General features: G+C 50.3%; 1 protein-coding gene across 3 annotated transcripts in view; it reads right to left on the reverse strand.

Moving 5' to 3' along the window:
- Window positions 1–567: 567 nt before the first annotated feature.
- LOC135920771 (polyamine-transporting ATPase 13A2-like) overlaps window positions 568–23,300 on the reverse strand; it is a 59,062-nt gene continuing 36,329 nt past the window's right edge. For all 3 annotated transcript variants that reach the window (XM_065455022.1, XM_065455020.1, XM_065455021.1), the window contains 2 exons: window positions 10,427–11,016; window positions 568–1,191 (listed from right to left, as the gene is read on the reverse strand). In XM_065455022.1, the coding sequence (XP_065311094.1) occupies window positions 777–1,191; window positions 10,427–11,016 (1,005 nt within the window). In that variant the 3' untranslated portion in view covers window positions 568–776. The remainder of the gene's footprint in view (window positions 1,192–10,426; window positions 11,017–23,300) is intronic.

Here is a 23,300-nt window from a genome sequence, read left to right on the forward strand (position 1 = left end):
GGCGTGTGTTTGGTGCAAAAAAATACAATAAAATAAATAATAAAGGATGCCCGGAAACGACTCGGCATATCGTAATGAAATGCCAAGATATTCGGCCAGTGGGACCCGTAGGGATCAGTGTGTCTACCTTCCAGAGGTGCTGGTATTCGAAGAAGTTTGAAGGGATAACTAACTGGTCTGCAGTCTAGAGAAGGGAGAAACGATGGGATTAGTGGTGAAAAAAGGAAAAGGCAGGGCAGAGATTGATAGAACCGGAGTCATTGCAAGCGTAGGTAATGGTGCAATATATATGTGACAGAAATACGAAAGATAGAGATCAGATAGGCAAAAGAAAGGGTAGATATCGATAGATGTAGTAAAACCAGATTAAATCAAGCATGCTGGGTGATTATCTGACCTCGCCCGTTTCAAAGGGGATGCCAATAAACACGATCATCATCATCGGCGTACGCAACGTCATCACTCGCCGCTGCGATTTTAATGGCGCTGGAAGTACGCCGACCCTTCAAACACGATTGACCCTCCAGTTAAGTTTTCTTTTCTTGGTACGAGACAAGCCCTGCGAGATTTCTGGAATGGTACTTTAATAGTCCATGTTAACTTAATATTAGCATTTAGTGTCCTTTTTAACAATTCCGACTTTCGAACCAACCGGACCAAGCTTCCATCTTAGTCACTCATCTAAACGGTTCTGCAGCACTATCAAACGTATATTGTTTTCTTTTTTTTTTCCACCAGCGGGAAGGTCTTCACACGCAATTCCTTTCACGTTCGGTTCACTGCCTCGCTCCAGTGCCCACACCGACGTGGGTCTCGGCGACAGGAACGCGCATCGCATCGGCGGGCTGCGCGTCGCTTCGAAACTTGGGAGCCACGAACAGCTGCGCCAGAGCGTCAACCAGCAGGTTGAGGAGCGCGGCCAGGACAATGCCCATCCTGAGCAGTAGCGTCTCCCTGTCCCTGGGCCACCGAGGCAGGCCGAGGGCGAGAGAGGCCGACGCGGCCCAGGGAAACATGAGGGCCGTGGTGGCTGCAATGGGCAGCACGCAGGCGACGGCCACGGGGCGGAGCCCGCCGCGGAAGGCGGCCAGCTGCACAGCCAGCAGCGGCAGCTGGTACGACGCGAGCAGGCACACCACGCTGGCGTCCAATCGGCGCTGCAGTCGCTCGGGCAGGCGCGCGTACCAGCCTCTGCAAGGAGGGCACCGACACATCCTCTTTTGCGAAGCCCTTGTAAACGGTGTATATAGGCTGTATAGGCTGTGTATAGGCTGTATATAATCTGTCCGCTTTAGATGCGCTAACGGTTGCAGTTTACAAAGCTGCGACATAACTTTTTGGTGCGGAAATGAGGATCTGTAAACTTCGATCGTGCACCAGTTTTTATTGCTGTAGCAATTGTATCCCGAATTTTCGCCATCGCCTTCGGCGTTGCCATGAGGTTCTGCATATGTATGTATGCCAAGTGTTTATGCATGTCGTATATGCAAAGTAGACAGCATACAACCGCGAATGTTGCTCACGTACACCAGGTCTTAAATTATTGACTGAATAATTCCTCAGCATTTTTGAGAATCATTATCATCATCATCATAATCATCATCCTATTTTATTTCCACTGCAGGACGAAGGCCTCTCCCTCGAATCCCTCGGTCTGAATTTTGCGCCAGCTGGCGGCTTGCTCTCCATTGAGTTGTGGGTGAGAGAATCTCCCGGGCATCCGTTGGATTGGGGTTATTACAGTGGCTTCCTGGGACCGTCCCAGTCAAGCCGGCCCGTTTAATGATACCTCGGGCTAGCGAATCGGCCGGTTCGTTCCCCTCAAGGCCTGTGTGAGCTGGGCACCATACCACCACCAGATGATATGGGCGAATCACAGGAAGATGGAGATCAACAGTGATCCAGCAAGAGATATGTACCACCGTAATGTTGCTGCAGCCAATTTTTCGACAAGGGGTCTTGTCGAATCTCCAAAGAAATCCCTTGCTTGACCACTGTTGGCACAGCGTCCGCGGCGCCTGTGCATACAGGTGTATGTATTGTGCGAGGTACAGCCGACTCAACGTGCTGCGAGCGTGTCTGCTCATGGTGGCATTCGACCACGTGTAGAGCTGCTTCCGCTGGGCGGTTCTTCAACCCTGCAGCGTGCAAGGCGCAGGTTACGGACAGGACCCATCTGGCCGTTGTGCAGGCCACACATCGGCGCGCAAGCCGGCCGAGGAGGATTGCTAGAGAGGCCGCTTGTGTCTATATACGGGAGCTAGAAGTATATAGCGGTTCAGCACTCTTTCAACAAGTCTGTGTGCGTGTGTTCTCTTTTCGTCCACTTTTTTTCCCTTTACCATTTGTATATTTCAAGATTTTTAAATTACCCCGTGCTTTCCTTGCTTTCATTACCTGTTGGCTTTGTGTGCTGCTTTCGATTTTTTGTGGAAAAGGACGACTCTGGACGGGAACACACCACACAGGGTTCGACGTGTGCGACTGTCCAGTTTCAAGGTTATTGCTTTACACAACAGCGCGTAATCGAGAACAATGTACATGACCAACCGTAATATGCAGCCGTACTTGGCTTCATGTGGTTGAGGCAATATATACGGGGCGCGGGTGATCATTCTTAAGTTCTATGGAATTTTAAAAAATCGTCTGTTGCAGATAACACAATTCTAGTCCTTGAGCTGGATTATTCAGAGGCGGACATGCACGAGGAATCGAAACACATATTCAGCACATTGTATTTAATGTCACTAATTAACTTCTTAATTAATTACTTTACGCCACACAAGGGAATTTACGAATTGTAGCCAGTAAGTTTGCAAGGCGTATCCAGTTGGAATGAATTTCCAGAATGACACTACTAGTTTGGTGATATGCACCATTACTCGCCGTAAAAAATGCACTCTTGTTCCACTTACTTTTTCGACAAAAAAGCTGTTTCAAGCATTTAAAGGCCTACTGCAACGAAATTTAACATGTGCTAGATTGGCTATAGATGCTATAGATTGGCTATACATGCTCTCAAAGTAATCTTGGCAAAGCCACAGGGCTGGTAATTACCTAATTTTGTTATTAGCAGCTATTAAATAGCGCCTGTGCAGACGACGCGTGCACCTGGCGGCAAAGCGGTAGCGATGCGAATATATTGAAGAATCGTACGTCACTGTTGATCTCTCAGTTGGGGCATTTCTCGCTCATCACTTGGGAGTCTGTCGGCGTGCGTTCTCCCTGTCGCGCTCGTGACTTGAGTGCCGATGCGTGGCGTGGCCGTCGGGGGCTCGAATACGTACTGCTCGGACACGAGCAACGTCTGTGCAGTACACAACGCCGAGTAGAGGAAGGCCGAACACATGCTTCCTGTCCCAGCTTTCAGGGCGAAAGCGCGCACCGTAATATTATGGTCCCTATAGTAACATCGTAATTAAAGAAAGTAAAACCGGAATAGACACTGTTTAGTATGGATTACGGTTTGACGTCACGGGGCAAACCAAGTAACCACATCTCAGTTCCACGCGTGCAGTGAAGACTGCGGAAGAACAGCGCGTCTGCGAACAACAAAAGCGTCGTGAACAAAAGCGGGAATGTGAGCGGCAACGGCGGGCGGCACGTAATACCGACGAAGATCGCGCCGCAAACGCCAAGCGTATGCGCGGCTTTGGTTGGATCACCGCTACCGACTGCGCTCCCATCGTAATTGTGGGTGATTTCAACATAGATGTGTCTAGGCCAGACGGAAAGGGGTTCGTGGCGTTTCTCTTGTAAAGGTTCGGCATTCAATGTTACACAAACATCAGGTGCCCACGACGCGTCATCGGTCGTGTATGGACCTCACATTGGCCAAGAACCTTTCCAGTATCGCCACAGAGCCACTGGCCGTATCATAGCGATCACAAAGTGACAGTCCCTTTGGTGACCGAATAAATCCAAAAAAGCAAACAAAGGAAGGTTAAAAATCAAGAAAGCATTGAGCATGCAATTTAATGAAACAGCAAAAAAATTGTGAAAAAGATCAGTTAATTGTGGTATGTTGTTCTTTTTTTTTCAATCTATACCTATTGCACGGATAGAAGGGAACTGAGATAAGGCTATGTGGTTTACCTATACAGCCCGTGACGTCAAACCGCGATCCATACTAAGCCGTGCCTATACCGGTTTTATTTGTTTAATTAAGATATTCATTTAACACAATACATACTGCGATACGCCTTGTGTAGGCATATCTACAGGGTGCGCCCCAGTTAATTTTGACTAGTAAGAAAACCCAAGAGCTCTAGAGAAATCTTACCGATTGCATATATATATATATATATATATATATATATATATATATATATATATTATCCACAGTCGCGTGTACTTACAGCCAATATTTTTTTCATCGCGAAGTATTAATTAATTGCTTTTAATTAGTGAACATTTTAATTATTACTTGAATCGCTAACATATCAATTACAAAGCTGTATAGGGCACCTCAAATAACCTCCGAATCAAGCATTTGTTTCGTGCTCAGCTTTGCCTCGATGGTTTTTCCGAGGAAAAAAATTACCGACGATTACGTTACTTCCTAATGCGAAATTTGAGCGCAGCAAATAAGCTCACACTTCCAAACGGATTGTCTGTAAACTGTCGCCGGAAAGCATTTGTTGCACCCTGACTGTTTGCGAGCCTTTGTTTGCGTTTGGCCTCGGCCTCGGCCGCGCGAACTGCAGGGTCTTCTCGGCGGCGGCGCTTAGCCTCTGCTTCGGCGACGCGTACTCCTGGATCATCTCGACGGCGGCGACGGTAAGCTTCTGCTTCGGCGGCACGCACCTCTGGATTCTGACGGCGACGGCGCTGGGCCTCTGCTCTGGCAGCTCGTTTAGCAGCAGCAGCAGCAGCAGCAGCAGCAGCAGCAGCAGCAGCTGCAGACGGAGGACTTCCATCGGTCGTCTCGCTCATGGCTCAGAAAGAACTGGCAGATAATTTCGCAGTGGCGAACGGCAGCGGCGATTTCGGCTAGGGCGGTGCACATATACAGATCCGCCGCCACCGATCTGGCTCTCTGATTGCCACCGCACAGGGGTTGCATTGGAGGAGGAGCGAAGAAAGGAATTAAGTTCGAGCCGGCGCTTTGACAACCGGAGACTCGCAGGAAGAGGGGGGAGGGGGGCGGCGTGTACACCCAGCGGCAAACGATGGGGGCAGAAGCGCGCGCAGCAAGCGGACAACACGATAAAGGGAGGAGGGAAGAGATAGCAGCGACTGACTGATGCCGCTGACGCCGATAGTGAGTCAACCCCAGCTGCGGAGTTGGTTTCAGGGACAACGCCGCCGATGCCGACACAAACAATATGATACCCTCGCTTCCGCAGCGCTAAGAACCAGGTCTAGCCGTGGGAAGGTGGTCACGTATTCGTCGACGTGCCGGGGCCTACGAGAAATAACCGGCGCGTCGGCAACTGAAGAGCAACCTATCCGCCACACAAGAACAGGGGGGGGGGGGACCCTTTCCTCCTCTTTCTGCATGGCGGCGACGGTGTTCTATGCAGTCACGTTATCTTGACTCTCTAGCGGCGTCAGCGGCATCCAGCGGTATCAGTCGGTCGCTGCTAGCGCTGGGGGGATGAAAGGGGGGCGGAGCTGGTTACGAGGCCGACGACAACGCCGACGACGACGCGAAACCCAGGAACGGACGCCAAAGAGCTGCGCTCTAAAAAAAAAGCGCGCGAAACATCCAAAATACGAAATAAATACCCGCTCGCGCGCCGCCCTCCCAAGCGAATAGCCATGGATACGCGGCTTTACTAGTGGCGGCAGCTCGATACAGGGCTTCACGCTACGTGATGGTCCCGGCATCATGAAAACACACCGCTGACACATCGATGAGCATAGCAGAGCCGTATACGGGGGGGATTTCAAAGTCAGGAAACCGTATCTTGTTCTGTAGATAGGCGCGCCTGGAACTTATGTTCCTTTTGTTCTCTTTAGCAATAGAAACAAACCTTGTGCATGCTATGTCCATCTAATGCGTTTGGTGGATCTGGACGGCCAACATATGCTGTTGTCGATTACGTAAAATATTTTTGCTTGACGTGTCAGTGCATAGATAATAGACAGTTTAAGTTTAGCGTTTGCAACCGAACGTAAACGCATTACGTACGTAACGAAATAGCGTCGTCCACAATGCGCATGCTGGCAACGTCATTGGGTTTCTGCGGTTTACGTGCATTGTTACGATCGGCCTGCAGGGGTACTGGACTGCAAACCTTTCACAGCTGCAGTGTTAGCGATCTTCAGAGAAGCGACCTTCGAACCCTCCCCGGCCCGCTGCAACGACTGGCTTTGTAAAGCAGACAATGCGCCTCCTGCAGACAGCCAGCGGCGCCATCGAGTCTAGCCACGTCCGGCGGACCGAGTATTGTTAGTTGATTCGCTGTCGCCTTCACGGTCTACTTGGAGCAAGAGAACTCCTGGAAAGGGTGTTTTGCGGTGCTTTCTCACGGGCTCCAGAAGTCGTCACAGTCAATGGACAGACGCGGCGGCTAGCTGCGGAGTCAGCGCTGGGATCAAGAGGCGCCTGCTTGGGTCGAGCGTATCGACCCCTGTCTACGACAACCCACTCTCTTCGGTGTGTTCAGTGAAACCAAAGTGCGAAAGTGAGTGTGTGAACCCTCCCCCTCAAAGGCGTGTCGATTACGATGACTTTGGACGCTCCCATTAGACGAAGGTTGAACGGCCGTTTTCCCTCACCTAAAGATCTAGGGAGGACAGATGGTTTTTAAGCAGCCGTTGTCGGCTGTTCGGTGTGCTTTTTTTTTCAGTCATGCTAGACTGATGAAATATAACGTTCTCCACCCCTTCATGTAGATGCTGTAAATAAATCCCATATTCCTCGTTCTCGATGAGAACAAGTCACTCCCTACAACAACGTCCTTAGTGTGGATGAGTTGGACGACGGCATGGGCCAGCTACCACTTAATTCATTCCCGACCCCAACTCTTACAGCATGCGCTATGATAATGTATACGTTATTTGGCGAGTTTAACGTTCGTAATGTTTACGGATGCTAAGAAATAGCGTTGTCGAACATGGCGGCACCCATGGCTCCCGCTTCAGCTTGAATACTCGTAATAGCTGCGCTCTCACTCGCTTGGATCACCAATAACTATTGCAATGAGCTTTCGTTTTCTCTAAACTGCACCTGAGGTCACCGGAGAGGTTAGTTATGAGCGCATAGCGCGTCAATTTTCTGAGATCGTTCGGCGATTCTGGCGCCCGTAGGCCTAGCGAGACGCGTCCATAATAGCAACAGCAAGATTGTTGCTAATGGATCGTCTTGGCTTGGATACGCTTGGCGCAAAGCACCAGTCAGCGCCCTGTTTTATAACCTCTTTTTTACGTTTGCGTTTCCGTGCGGTAAACTAAAGGACTTGAAAGTACGCGCACCGTAACGGCCCGCAGAGGTGCTTACGTTTAACGTAGGTAAGGCGACAAGCGCTACTCTAAAGCTGTCTAATAACGGGAGATCTCAACGGTACCACGCCAGTGACCTGCTCTTCAAGAAGAAAGTCATGCCCTTCACGAATGATGAGAAGGCTAAATGATCCTGGCTGTGGGTGCGCTTACGGCGACAAGAGGAAGGCAGCTAAGCTATTCCGGATGTGGCATCGTGGAGGGCGCCCTCGTCCGTCAATAATACTTAGAACGTACGAAGCCCGTGCGAAACGGGTAGCTTCACAAGAAAGCGACACAGAACTGCGACGGTAGTTCAAGAAGCGGAAACGGATGTTTCGGCATTCTTTGCTGCTAACCCTCAGGGTGGTGTGCGCGACACCAGTGCGGAGGCCGCAACCTCAAGGTCACCAGTGTAGAGAATTTTAAAAAAGGTCGTATGCACCCATACCATGTAGATTTTCACCAAAAGCTTGAAGACCTAGATTTTGACAACAGACTTGACTTTGCCAATTGGATTTTCACGAAATGTGAAGAAGAACCGGACTTTCTTACTCGTGTGCTTTGGACGGATGAGGCTAATTTCTCCAGAGACGCACAAGGTAATCTTCACAACACGCACTACTGGAGTGAGAGGAATCGCCACTGGATGACACTAACACGACACCAATACCACCTAGGGGTTGTTTTGTGTGTGGTGCGGTATTTTTGATGGCAACATCATCGGGCCCATCTTTTTTGGCAACAGATTAGAGAGTTATAGCTCAGCGAGCCAGCGGGCCAACTGGACTCGCTGAGCTGTAACTCTTTGCTAACGACGCAACGCTATACGTCAACGACATCCTCGAGGGCACCGTGCACGACGTCTATTGCAACGTTCCACTTGCGCACCTTCGGAACACCCGATGGTGCTCCTGCGCATAGTCAGCCTTGAATGTGGCTCGACAAGCTTTTTCCTGGACAGTGGATTGGACGGCACGGACCTGGCCTGCAAGATCACCGGACATAACACCGCTGGACTTCTTGTGGGGCTACGCGCAAGATCGCGTGTATAGCAGCGAAGCTACCACACCGGATGCTCTAAAGGCAAAAATGAGCCGAGTCTGCCGCGAGATTCCAACGTCGTTGGTCAAAGCTACAACAGCACGAGTGTTGGAAAGAAGCAAGTATAGTGTATTGCTTCAGATGGTGACCTGTTTGAGCACATGCTATAAGTGGCAGTGGAAAATAACCCCTCAAAACTGGTGTAAAACGTGACTGCTTAAGGCGCCTTCATGATGTCACCCCATTCTTGGATCAAAAAAGCTTGCGACAAGGATAAAAATAGGTAAAAAACTGCTTTGTTTTGCCTCTTCTCCGGAGTTCAAGAGACAGAAAGGGTAAATGACTAAACCAGTTAAACTTTTGGGTGTTTCTTTGTGGGCGGCTGAGACGCCTTACGTGCTTTTGGTTTATTTTTTGTTGAAATAAACTCCTGAGTAGCTCCTTTCTGTTCTTCCGACAGCTGCCTTTTTTTCTTTTTTGGTGCTCTTTTGCGCATTGTTTATTTTTTAACATTGGTTGACTTTCTTTAGTAGCTTTTTTTCATTCTGACGCTTATCGCACCACGCTAGTTAGGTCGCGAAACCTCTCGAGCCATCCTACATCAAGAAGCCTTGTACGATGCGGCGATAAACGAATGCAGCCGCATACGTTTCAAAGGTTGCTTGGAGGCGCTTGAATAGCGGTGCGCGAGCGCGCATGTATTTCATATTTCGCGGGCTTTTGTTTTTTCTTGGGTATACAACCAGGCACACTTGAGCACGAAGTAAATGCTTGATTCGGAGGTTATTTAAGGTCCCCTACAACATTGTAATTGACATGTTTGCGATTCAAGCAATGATTAAAAAGTTCACTAATTGAAATCAATAAATATTTCGTGATGAAAAAAATACAGGCTGTAAGCACACTCGAGTGGAATCAGTTGCCGATATCAGCAGATGACGTAGTCAATGCAGGTAAACTTTCAGACGCACTGAACGAATTTCTTTCGCTTACCAAAACACCGTTAACACACACACACACACACACACACACACACACACACACACACACACACACACACACACACACACACACACACACACACACACACACACACACACACACACACACACACACAACTGCCGTCACTGTTTAGTGGTTATAGGGTGTTGGGCTGCTAAGCACTAAGTCGGGGGATCGAATCGCTGTCACGGCGGCCGCATTTCGATAGGGACGAAATGCGTAAACATCCGTTTACTTCGATTTAGGGGCACGTTAAAGAACCCCAGGTAGTCAAAATTTCCGGAATTTCCCACTAGGGCGTGCGTCATAATCAGATAGTGGTTTTGGTACGTAAAACTTCATAATTTCATTTTAATCTCTCGAGCTGTTTTCAAGTGATACCGCTGTATTTTCTCTTTTACATTGCTGCGTTGTATTATCCAGCGCAAGTATTTCTCGTATATTCCTACCTTTGTAAATCAGGAACTCTACATGGAATTCTTTTGCAAGTGTTTTCCTATGATTTCTAGGAGCACTGCACAAAATTTTAGCGCTGCTGTAATCTTTGTTGCAGGAATGAAATTTTCGGTGTTCGTTGTACCAAAATGTATACACGCCCCCCTCCCCCCTATGTAATGCCTGATTAGCACTCAGTGTAAATGAAAGGAAAAAGAGAACACAAAGAAAAGTAACTGAAAAGCCATGCATGTGTTTCGTCCCACACATTGGGAAATAATATCTCCAAACTGGTGTAATCCTGGAAATATATTTCAAGTGGATACGTCTTGCAAACTGACCGGCTACAGTTTGTGAATTGCAATACGTGGCGTTAATTCGTGAATTTTCGTTCATTAGTTCAATGTGCGTTTCGATTTCTCGCCCATCGGGAATAATACAGCTCGAAGGCTGGAATTATGCTATCCGCCACAGGCGATCTGCGAGCAAGAGCGACGCAGCCCGCTTCGACACATACCTGCAGTGGAGCTGCCCGAGCAGGGCGACCTGCGCGGCCAGCCAGCACAGCGCGTGCAGGACGAACGCCGCCGCGTCCTGGCGCGGCGGCGGGGCTCCGCGCTGGCGCGACACGGCGAGCGCCGCCGTGGGGCCGCCGCACGCCACGAGCTCCAGGTACACGTGCATGCGGTCCGTGAAGGTGGCGCGCTGCGCGTACAGCACCAGCAGGGCGCAGGCCTGCAGGCACACGCTGAGCGCCACGTAGTCCAGCGTCGCGCCCCGGCAGCCGAGAACGCGCCGAGCGGCCAGCGCCACCCGAGGAACGTCGGCCACCGAGTCGCACGCCAGCGGAGGCCATGGGGCGCGACCGCCGACGACGATGGCGCCGCGCTGGCTGGCCGCTAGGCCTAGCGTGGCGCCGGCACACACGGTCTGGATGCCCAGCTGTCGCATCGCGGCCGCAGCCCTGTCTGCGGGCAGGCCTCCCAGTACGGACACCGAGTCTCGCACCGATGACAGCAGACCCGGGAAGTGCTTGCGCAGCACGACGAGCGTGCGATAGCTCAAGGCGTAGTGGAGCCTCTGGGCGCGCCGGACACAGGCGTCCTCCTGCATTGAAAGGCGCCACCGAGAGATGAACACCTTTAATTGGTCCAAGACCCGCGAAGAAGAGTTGCCAGATCTTCGGGAGAAAAAGTAGCCGAAAAATTCTGAGAAGTAGCCAGAAAGATGGCCAACTGCGGCAAAAGCTTTAATTAGTAGCCAAAAAAGTAGTCACGGTGCGACAAACCAGCAATTGTCAATTTTTGACGCGAAAATAATGAAGAGAGAAAGCAGAAAAGCCCGTAGTTTCCAGCGCTACCGATGGCAACCCAAGTAGCAGAACAAAACAAATGTTATCTAATATTTTTGTGTGATAATTTACCATAATGACTAGTTGACGTTATTTGATAATTTTCGCCGCCCACTTTCTTGCTTTCTTATAGCCGAAGAGGTATCGCCAGTTTCAGTACAATAAACTCGCTGCATGCCGTCCTTGCACTACTATGACTTCAAACGTTCCCGTGCGAACTGTATGACGTCACACGCTTCTCTCCCTGGTACGCAGTCGCATGGTCACATAGACATTGGCACCTGTGATGTCATGGCTGCGATGACGCGTTTTCGGTTGTTGCAGTCGTTTCTGGCGCCAAGAGCCATGGTCTTCGAGATTCTCTATAGAGGTAGCCGTCGCTGGTGGTGATATTAGGCCACCACCTATTGCTTCCGTCGTACGAAGGACGCAAAACCATTTCGTTTACGATTGGTCAATTCCTGTTACTCAGAGGGAGCTGCTCGGTCCTGTTCAATTATCCATCCATGAAAGTCCCGGACTGCCCGAAACGTTGATTTCAGCAGAGTGTTGAATATTGACACGTGGACTCTATCTTTTACGGGTGAGCGCTTTTACCGTCTAAGGAATGTTATCGCTCAGCGCAGGACACGCCTACATGTATCGGAAGTTTCTAGAATGTTATCGATGCTTCTATCCGCTGTCTGTTGTCGCCGAACCTTGTCTAATCTGATTGCATGTCTGCGCGACGCGAATGGTGCAGAACTTTGTGGAAGGCACGCGGCTCCCAGCGATTACTCTGGAACTTTCGACGACTGACGTACAAAAGCCGACGCGCTTGACCCGCTGATCAGATTGAGACGATCGCCGACTGTGTTCGCCGCTGTCGCCGTTCTTTGAGCGTAGCCTGTTTTTGTGGGCACAGGTTCGTCCAATAAACGTTAGTTTCGTCTTTCACAGTACTGCTACTGTGTTCTTTACGGTCACTACCACGTGGCAATATGAATCGCCTTGGGCCGTCCTGGACAGCCCAGGACAAGTCGAATGGGCCCACACACGATATGGCAGCGTGATATATTTTCAGCTCCTGAATTTGCTTCCACAGCTTGCACGACACAAAAGCATGGCCTTCAATATCTAGCTCTTGGGGCTGTTGCTTCGAGGGGGAAGTGTGATTCGCGCACTACCTATACGAATTACCTCCACCAAAGGTTGGCAGAAAGTAGCTAAGTCGCCAGGCACAATTTTCTGTCGCCAGAAGCCTTTAAAAGTAGCCGATTTAGGGAGAAATCGCCAAACCTGGCAACCCTGCCGCGGAGCACGGCGTAATAACATAGTGGGCCTGAGTCAACGTGAGTTGATCGAAACGGCGGAGGAGGTTTTTCCTTGTTCGTTGATCTTACGGGGACACTAAAGCAGTGTTCTTTTGGAACTGCATTGTTAATTTCGAGCTTATAAGTCGGTCTTTAGAACAATAAAGTCAAAGTTTAATCAAATTTTGCGCTGACGTCCAAGTACCGGTACGGCAGTCGGACGTCAATTCCAGTTAAGCAATTTGCCTCTTTAGAGGGCAGTAAATCCGTACCAATAAAACGTTAACTATAGGCCCGAGCTGACGCCGTCAAAATCCATGACGTCTAGGCGAGCTGGGCCGGAAGGATCACGGAATGGAGTGGAATGCTTGGTTCTACGACGCCAGAAAGGATGGAGTCGCAAACGGTTGCACACTGCGTGAGTCCACGGGGATTTGGTACGCGCACTGCAGCCCAGGAGGTGCGATTAACAGGTGGTCACAGAGTTATGCCGGAAAAGAATGATGCCCGTTAAAATATGCCACTGCATATGAAACAAAAAAGATGGTCCTGAACATTATAGCAATTCGTTTACTTTTCAAAGGAACCGAATAATATCAAGTACGCGAAAGAAAATGCAACATTATTTCTAACGTTGTTAAAGTGCAACTCCGGCGATTTTTCGACCATGTCAAGGTAATGGAATATTTAGGTTCCCGAGACCCTATTGTCACGCGTCTGATAAATTTCCTTTCGCAAATTCGCAAATAATTTTAAATAAGCAGAAAAGCGGAAAAACAAAACGGAAACCTGACCAAGCAGCAGAGCGAACCTCTTCGATGACGTCACGAGTGTTTCCACCGGGAAGAAAGGCGCGCAAGGCATGCCGGTCTCGCCCGCTGGCAGCGAAGAGCAGACGCTCTTCGCTGCCTGAGTTGGCGCTGAATCGTGACCGCGCCGGACGTTCGGTTGACAATGTCAGCTGCACCAGCTCTTCGGATCTGTCAGATATTGACAGATATGATTCTGACGAATTCGGTTGCCCCGAATCGCCGTTCCCATTCGACCGGCCACCACGAGAGCCAGCGCCCATGCGCTACATATCGTGCTGCAACATCAAGACCAAGGGTAGCCCAAACAACTGATTTAAATATAAGCGGTGCTTGCTATTTTGGGCGTTTTACCCCTTCTCAGGAAAACGCTTCGCATGCTCACTATAAGATGTGGAGCACGACCATTGGAATCCCACAAGAACGCCGCTGACAGTCCAAAGCACCGAACGGTGCATTTGTTTACACCGGCAGGCGCAGCGACTCACCGTTGTCATCAAATAATGGCAGAACATATCAAAACAGGCAGATTTTGTGCATGTAAGCACCGTTCCATCACTCTGAATCGCGCTGATATGAGCGACCACGCACCTTCGAAAACAGCGAGCGGGAGACTGTATATTACGGGAGGGTTATGCTGGGCATACACTTATCATTCTTCGTTTTCTCTTCATGCACACAATGTGTTCCGTAAAGTGGACATAGATAAGAACTTTGCGCGTATCGTCGTTTATTTAGAGAATGCGTAGTTTATCCCGGAAACGCCGATACCAGTATATATATATATATATATATATCGTTGGCAGCTGATCGATCGAAGTGGCTGTTTATGCTGCTGTATCGAGGGGCCTACGCTTGCTGCAGATTTGGGATGTATACGAGGCAAGCAGTGCACCTCGGAAGCTAAATAACGAGTCGGCATGACGTAAAAATACACCCATCTTCGTAGTCGCATTTAATTTAGGTAGGTGCCGGTGAGTGCGGCGGGCAGCTTTCCGTCGAAAGCGGCAACGTATCGATGTCGATATTGCTCCGTGTCGTCGCTTCTCGCTTTTTGTGTGTGCACTGTACGAAATCACGAATGGTTTATTTCAAATCCGTATGGTCAAAACTGAACTGCAGAAGTAGTTTTATTCATCCTGATAGCTTAATTAGCTTCATGTCAGTCGTTCAGGCCCGCCTGCGGCAGCCGCATCAACTATCTAGCCAAATCTCGACCTTACCTCTACCATTAAATCCTCCGAACCCTTACCCCACTAACGAGCTTTGGGAGAGAGCCTTGGCCAGCTCCGACCTCGAGGATCAGCAACGGCTGATTTGCGAGGGCCCAGGACGCGGCCCGAGCTCAAGGCATTCTGGAATGAGGACGCCTCTCCAAAGCTTCATTCACCGAATAAAAATGTTTATTCTCCCTCTCTCTCTCTACGGCCGCCAATTCAAAGTTGTAACCGATCATGACTCGTTATGCTGGCTTGAAATTCTGCGGGACCCTTCTGGACGACTGGCACGGTGGAGTCTACGTTTGCAGGAGTACGACGTGACCATCGTGTACAAGTCGGGCCGCATACACGAAGACGCTGACGCACTCTCGCGCGCCCCTATCGACACTACAGACCAAGACATTGACGGCGTTTTCCTTGGGGCCGTAAGCGTTACTGATTTGACCACACGGCAGCGCGCAGACCACTACGACCTATATTCGAACATTTGGAAAAACGAAACCCATCAATATCCCGGCACATCGCTCGAAAATTGTCGTCTTTTTGTTTACGACATGGCGTCTTGTATAAGAAAAACTCCGCTGCCACCAAAAAGACATACCTTCTGGTCGTTCCAGCAGACCTCCGTGCCGAAGTTTTATTCGCCTGTCATGACGCGCCTCCGTCTGGCCGTTTGGGTTTTACGAGAACGCTTGATCGAGTGCGCAAATCCTGCTACTGCCCGAAACTTGCCGAGTGTGTTAAGCGGTACGTCCAAGCCTGCTGTGAATGCCACTGCCGAAAGTCGCCAGCTGTGAAGCCGAGTGCGCAAATCCTGCTACTGCCCGAAACTTGCCGAGTGTGTTAAGCGGTACGTCCAAGCCTGCTGTGAATGCCACTGCCGAAAGTCGCCAGCTGTGAAGCCTGCGGGATTGCTGAATCCGATTGACCCACCTGGCAAGCCTTTTGACCAGGTCGGCATGGATCTTCTGGGCCCGTTTCCACTGTCATTTTTTGGCAACAGGTGGATAATCGTAGCCTCAGACTATTTAACGCGGTATGCTGAGACATATAATGTCACGATTCATAAGCAGCAGGAACTCATAAAAAGGGCAGGATCCTTTAATTGTAGGCCAACAGGAAAACGATCGCACAGGGACCTTTTCCGCAATGCGCGAGATCTTCGTCTCCCTTACATGCCGCGTACTGGAAGTGGCATTTGCCTCCCTCCAAAGAGAGCATCGTCCCGATGCTCACCTAGCGGCAGGAAGATGGGTCAGACGAGGTGTGGGCACTTCATTCCGAACAATATGGCTTCATGCGCCCAATGTGCACAACGTCTAATGGACGCTGCCCGGAGGAAGCAGGGCTGTCAGGAATTAACTCATAATTCAGGTCGCTGAGGCGCCGTAAAACCTTTTACGGGCCAAAGTGCCGCCTATAAGTAGCTTTTCTGAAAGTCCTCGCCGACGGATGGGCCTCCAAACCCATACTTTGTCGCCTGGCTGATATGTGATGTAGCGGTGCCGTAGATTGTATAGCGTCGAGCGTCATAGTCCTGTTGTCGGGCGATTTTGACGCGGGCGAGTTGTCTCGCTTCTTCAGCACGTTGAGCGAAAGCTTCAGCGTCCGTGCCTATATCACCGCAGTCATGTGGCAACATCGCATCGAGCATCGTCGTCACTTCACGGCCATGAAGAAGGTTAAATGGTGCCTCTCGCATTGTTTCCTGTTGAGCAGTGTTGTAAGCGAATGTGATGTACTGTAGAATGTCATCCCAATTTTTGTACTCCACGTCTACGTACATACTCAGCATGTCGGCGATAGTCTTGTTCAAGCGTTCTGTTAGGCCGTTCGTTTGCTGGTGATAGGCTGTGGTCTTTCGGTGAGCCGTGCCGCTGAGGCTAAGCAATGTCTTTAGGAGTGTAGCCGTAAAGGCAGTCCCTCTGTCCGTTATTATCACCGTCGGTGCACCGTGCCTCTGAACCACGTTTTCAATAAAGAATCGCGCTGCTTCAACTGCGGTGCCACTTGGAAGGGCCTTGGTTTCTGCATAGCGTGTCAGGTAATCGGTGGCAACTATTACCCACTTATTGCCAGTATTGGAAGTCGGGAATGGTCCGAGAAGGTCCATCCCGATTTGGGCAAATGGGCCAAACTGTGAGCCGACGAGCCTCGTCCGCGGATGCGGACGGCGTGAATGAGGAGGAGACACACGAGGAACCCTGCGAGACTTATTATGAAATAGCCCATCGGTATCGCTTGAGGCGTCGCGCGCTCCCACCACCGGCCAAGCAACTCGACAAAACGCAAGCGGTCGCGTTTCGGCGACTTCAGACAAATACATACCCACACCCAAAATACATTAACAAAATCACAGGGGGCAGGGAAAGCGACAAATGTAGGCTCTGTCCAGAAACAGGAACACTCACACACATAATGTGGGAATGCACCTCGCTCCCGTTCTCTCATCCCCCCGTCAGCAGCGAGACTGACTGGACAGCCTGGCTCAGTTCCGGGGACGTCGACCGACAATTGGAACTGGTGGACTGGGCGGAAAAGGTCAAGCAGGCCCAGGGCCTTACTTGAGCCCTAACGCTCAGCCACGTCCCTCTTTACCCTTCCCTCTTTCAATAAAGTTTATCACCACCACCACCAAATGGGGTCGAGGGCACTTGGACTGGTTGTAGTAGCCCAACTGGTTTCATATATGGTGGTTGCGTCGCTGACAATCGATCGAGGTACGTGCACACGTAATATTTCACAAAGGTGGCAATCCTTGGCCAGTAATATTTCTCTTTGACTCGGGCCAGTGTTCGCGTGTAGCCGAGGTGGCCAGATATCGGTTCATCGTGGCAGGCTTGCAAGACCTCATGACGGAGGCACGTTGGGACGACAAGTAGGCGGCTGCTTCCGCTTGCAGAGAAGTTCTTGTAAATAACATCATTACGGAAGAAGAATGATGGCAGGCTCCTTGCAAATGTTTTGGGCGCGCTTGTAATCCGGCCTTCTGAAAATTCAATGAGCGGAATCAGTTCGCTGTCTTCCCGCTGCTGACGAGCAATCGTGTCCCTGTCTAGAACACCTATAGAAGCCACGTCTTCGTCATCTTCTATGACTTCCTGCTCAATCGGTGACCTTGAAAGGCAGTCGGCGTCGGAGTGCTTTCGTCCGGACTAGTACACCATTGTCATATCGAATTCTTGAAGCCTTAAGCTCCAACGCGCTAGTCGACCGGACGGATCCTTCAAGTTGGTCAGCAGCAAAGTGAGTGAGGATCGCTGACAACACTGAAAGAACTACCGTAGAGATACTGGCGAAACTTCATAATTGCCCATACCACCTCAAGGCATTCCTTTCCTGTGGTTGAGTAATCAGACTCAGCACGTGAGAGCGTCCTGCTTACGTGTGCAGTGATTCTCTCGGCTGAGTCTTGCCACTGCACGAGCACAGCGCCAAGACCTACGTTGCTGGCGTCCGTATGAATCACGGTAGGAGCGCCCTCGTCAAAGTGAACCAGTAAAGGAAATGTTTGCAAGCGCTGTCGGAGATCATTAAACGCAGCTTGTTCATCGCCCCATACGAAGGTAAGGTCTTCTCTTGTAAGGCGCGTTAACGGTGAAGCTATATGTGAAAAATTGGCTGTAAATCTTCGGTAATACGAGCAGAGGCCTCTGAAACGCCTCACTGACTTCTTATCCGTTGGCGTTGGAAACATTGCGACGGCCGTGATCCTGTCGGGGTCAGGGCGGACGCCTTGATGACTCACAACATCGCCTAATAACTGGAGTTCCTCGAAGCCAAAGTGACACTTTGCTGCTTTCAGTGTTAAGCCGGCGGACCGGATCGTTTGTAGAACCACCAGCAACCATCTCAGGTGCTCCTCGAACGTTTCCGAAAAAACTATGACGTCGTCGAGGTATACTATAGGCATGTCCGCCACTTCAGGCCTGACAGAACCATATCCATGAGTCGCTGAAAAGTTGCTGGAGCTAAGCATAAACCGAAAGGCAGGACCTTCAATTCGTAAAGCACATCAGGCGTTACGAAAGCAGTCTTTTCTCTGTCTCTCTCCTCAACCTCGATTTGCCAATATTTTGGGGTCTACCGACGAGAAGTAGCGGGCATGCCTCAGCCTCTCGAGAGAATCGTCGATACGCGGTAATGGGTATACGTCTTTGTCACATGGTTCAGCTTACGGTAGTCGACACAAAACGTAGACTGCCGTCTTTCTTTTTGACCATCACTACCGGCGATGCCCACGGGCTTTTTGATGGTTGGATAACGTCGTCGTCGAGCATTTTCTGCACTTGCTCTCGGACCGCTTCGCGTTCTTTTGGTGCTACACGGTACGGGTTTTGTCGGTTTATTCTCGCTGTCTCCTCCGTGATAACCTGGTGCTTCGTCAGTGGCGTCTGACCAACTCTGTATGTCGACAAGAAACAATCGCGAAACTGGTAAAGCAGGTCCACAAGGCTGCCTTCCCGCTAGTGATAAGCTCGCGCTCACGTCAAGAACAGGCAACGGTGCCGAAGCGTCTTGCTCTCCTTGTTGAAATGGAAAGCATTCGCCGAATTCCACAATCTCGTCGAGGTAAGCAACTGCCGCGCCTTTTGCAATGTGTCGTCGTTACTTGCTGAAGTTTGTCAGCAGTAGTTCTGTTTGCTCATGCATTACTTTGACGAGACTTCTGGGCTTGGCAATACCTTGAGTGAGCGAAAGCGTAATTATCTGCTTGACAATACCTTCCCCATCGTACTCTGTGTCGCACCTGACGGAAACAAGACGGCAAGATAACGGTGGTACGGTCACGTCGTCTATGATGCGCAAAGACTTGCGTTGTAGTCCTGCACTTTCTTCCCCAGAAAAGGTTAGTATACCTTGTAGTATGTTGATGACGGCGCCGTACTCACGTAGGAAGTCCATACTTAAGATTACATCTTTGCAGCAGTTGGGGAGACTAACAAAATTTGCGATGAATGACGAATCCCTGTTGACCCTTGCAGTACACTTGCCAGTCGGTGTCAGTAGCTGGCCTCCAGCACCTCTAATGTGCGGCCCTGACCATTCCATTTTCACTTTGCGAAGCCTGTCCGCCAGTTTTTCAGTTACGATTGAAAGGTCCGCGCCAGTGTCTTCTAGCGCCGTCACATCGCAGCCGTCAATTGACACAGTAACATCGGCGCTAACAATCTCGTCTCTCGTCAAATCATCCGGCTCTATCGGCTTCTCGTTCGACGGCAATGGGGAATTTTCGGCACTTCGACGTGTGGCAACCTTCCCCCCTGAGGTCGCGGCCTTCAGTATCCCCAGCGTGGGCTGGGAGATCGCCCTCGGGCCACGTCGTTGGAACTGTGTCTTGCCGCGGGAACACGATGTCCCGGAGAAGGGGAGCGCGACCAGTAACCGGGAGTATCGGCTTGCCAGCTCGTCGAATTCGCGTCGATTTTCGCTCGGCTGCCGTCAAAAGCACGACGAGAAGCAGTCGATGGGAACGCTTGGTACCCTTCGACGCGGTAAGGGCAATGACGGTAGATATGGCTCGCTTCCCCACAGTGGAAGCACAAGGGCTTGTAGTCAGCTGTGCGCCAAATGTCGGTTCTGCGAAACGGTGGTCGCGTCGGTTGTTCCCTATGGTACCAAGGTGATGCCGGTGCCTACTGCTGGTGATACTGCGGCGTCGGCATCGGAGGTGGCGGTCGACGGACATCTGCGTAGCTGGGCTGCCACGTCCGGGAATTCGGCTCGGGAGCCGCAAACGTTTGCTTTATTTCTTGACGCACAACCACCGACACAGCTGTGCATTCATTTGGCGTGGCAGTGGGCTTCTTAATTTCTCCCTGAACAATTTCGCGTATCAGCCGGTGCAAGGAACCCTCGTCTGTGACCGTCACTGCTGCGGCGCTTGCCGGTCCAGTGCTCGTCAGGTGATCATACATGGCGGTTGTAACGCGCGCTCTGTGGCCGTCGATTCTTGAGTAAATTCATCGATGCTCGTCGGCGGGTTCCGCACAAGACCGGAAAACAGCTGCTCCTTTGCGCCGCGCATGAGGTGGCCTAGTTTTTTTGCCTCGGGCATATCGGGATCTGCATGACGACAAAGACGAGCCATGCCCTCAGCGAACATAGCAACAGTTTCATTCGGCTTTTGAATCCGTGATTCGAGAAGACGCTGCGCGCATGGTCCAGCCTTTCGGTGCTCCCGAACGTATGGAGGAATCGGCGGCGGAACTCATGCCAGCTTTGCCAGATTCCTTCGCGATTTACGAATTACGTGCGGGCTCCATATTCAAGAGATAAATACACACTATAGATAGCTTCTGTCCAGCATGCCACTCATTATACTTGGCTACGCGCTCGTATTCCTCGAGCCAGTCTTCTGCATCCTCGTAGGCATTGCCGTGGAAGCTCACGGGAGATCGAGGAGTCAAAAGAGTCACCTTTGCAGGGGCTGTGTCTGCCATGGCTTGGACACTCGTGGTAACACGCAGACTTCCTGGTAGGGCACCAAATTCTGGGCCTAGTAGCTAGACGACGACTGGCGCGGTGAACGGGCGTTTCGAAATGCGGAAAACGTCCTGGGTTTGATGTGGGGCTGTTGACAGGTGTCCCAAAATTTACCCAGCTGCTCCACCAGTGTCACGATTCACAAGCAGCAGGAACTGATAAAACAGGGCAGGACACTTTAATTGCAGGCAAACTGAAAAACGATTGCGCAGGGACCTCGTCTTACGCAATGCGCGAGATCTTCGTCTTTTAGGAACGGCCTGCAGAGGTGCCGACATGCAAAGTTTTCTCGGCCAGCTGCAGCTGCGAGCGTGGCGAGCTTCCCTGAAGAGACCATGGAAGCCTTCACCACCTGCCGCGGTGACTCGTTTCATAGGGATCGACGACGATGTGCCGCGTCAACACCCCCTCGGAGCCGCTATGATTAACGCGATCGGCGGACCAACTATTGTTAGTGAAATCGCCAACGTCTTTACGGTTCGACTGAAGCAGGGGGAATTCCTGGAGATGCTTTGCGGTGCCTTCTCATGAGCCTTTGAAGACGCCAGACAATGGACAGCCGAGGCGGCGGCTGTACGAGGTCAGCTCGGGGATTAAGAGGCGCCTGCTCGGGTCAAGCATCGTGACCACGAGTACCCACTCTCCTCGACGTGGTCAGTAAAATATGTGTGGAAGTGTGCGCAACCGTCCCCCTAAGAGGCGGGTCGACTACGATGACGTTGGACGCTACGAATTGGCGGTGAACTGCCGGTTTTCCCTCACCTAGGGATCTAGGGAGGACAGTGTTTATAAGCAGCTGTTGTGCGGCTGCTAAGTGTGCATTCCTTTGGTAGTCATGTTAGACTGATGAACTGTAACGTTCGCATGTAAATACTGTACATAAACCCATATTCCTCGTTCTCGATGAGAGCAAGTTCCTCCCTACAACCACGCCCCAAGCGTGGGTGAGTTGGACGACGGCATGGGCCAGCTACCACATATTTTATGGCCGACTACAACCCTTACGACTGGATGCCAGCGGTGAAATCGTTCTACAACTCTTACAGTGCCGCGTACACGACGTGGCTATATATATATATATATATATATATATATATATATATATATATATATATATATATATATATATATATATATATATATATATATATATATATATATATATATATATATATATATATATATATATATATATATATATATATATATATATAGCCGATTCCAACATGTGCGTTGCATCTGCATATGTTGGAATCTATGCGAAGCGGTTATTTAAATGGTTTACCACTAATGGTGACGCGTACTATTTTGTTGACTTCATGCTATCTAACGTGTAATCTAGTAGAATGCTTATACACCAGAAATGTCACAACTTTACTGTCATTCAATAGTTATGTTTATGCACAGTCGTCGCCCGCAATTTTTGATCCAGGCTGGACAACAACAGTTGGCGTCGTCGTCTTCTGTATGCGACTACATATGCTTAATAGACAGGTTTAGCATAGCAGAGAGGGACACGTATTGCTAGTCGTGCGAAATTAGGAAACAGGACACTACAGGAGAAGCGACAAACAGAAGGATCAATCGGTCACGTAAAGCCAGCCGGTCGTGGTCCGTACGAGCGCCGGCTTTTGTGAGGCCTTACGACGGAGTGAAATTGCGAGACGGTAGATGACGCACTTGGCGAGCACGCGCCATTACCGCCATCGCTGGGTTTCACAAAAGTTGGTGCTCGCCTGCGCTATAGCTAAGCATTTGACGGGCTGCACGTGGACGCACTGCCTGCACCAGATGAGGTATAGGCAAATTAACAGCAGCGCTGCTGGCGACATTGTGTTTAATCTAACGGGCAGAATATTTGTCGCAGCCACTGACAGAATTCCGCTTATATGCGAATGAATATAAGCTGAACGCTGGTAGCGGCAATTATCATCACGAATATTAATTCAAATTTGATTTTACGGAAAGGTTGTGCTGGATGAAATGCGCTATATATATATGGCAGCGTAGCAAGGCGCCGCCACCAGCTGTTGCTGCCGGCTTGTTGGTACAGCTAGTCGAGCCGCGATATAACAAACACGGATATAACGAATTTAAAGTGTTTCTCGCTAATAGCATCTAACAAATAAAGGCCTATATTGGACATAACGACAGCATTTCCAAGCCGGATACGACTTCGTTCTAGCGAGTTTCGACTGTATTCCGGCAGACGTCGACGACGTCGTCTGCTACG

Source organism: Dermacentor albipictus, chromosome 7, assembly GCF_038994185.2.
Source record: "Dermacentor albipictus isolate Rhodes 1998 colony chromosome 7, USDA_Dalb.pri_finalv2, whole genome shotgun sequence".
Lineage (NCBI taxonomy): Eukaryota > Metazoa > Arthropoda > Arachnida > Ixodida > Ixodidae > Dermacentor > Dermacentor albipictus.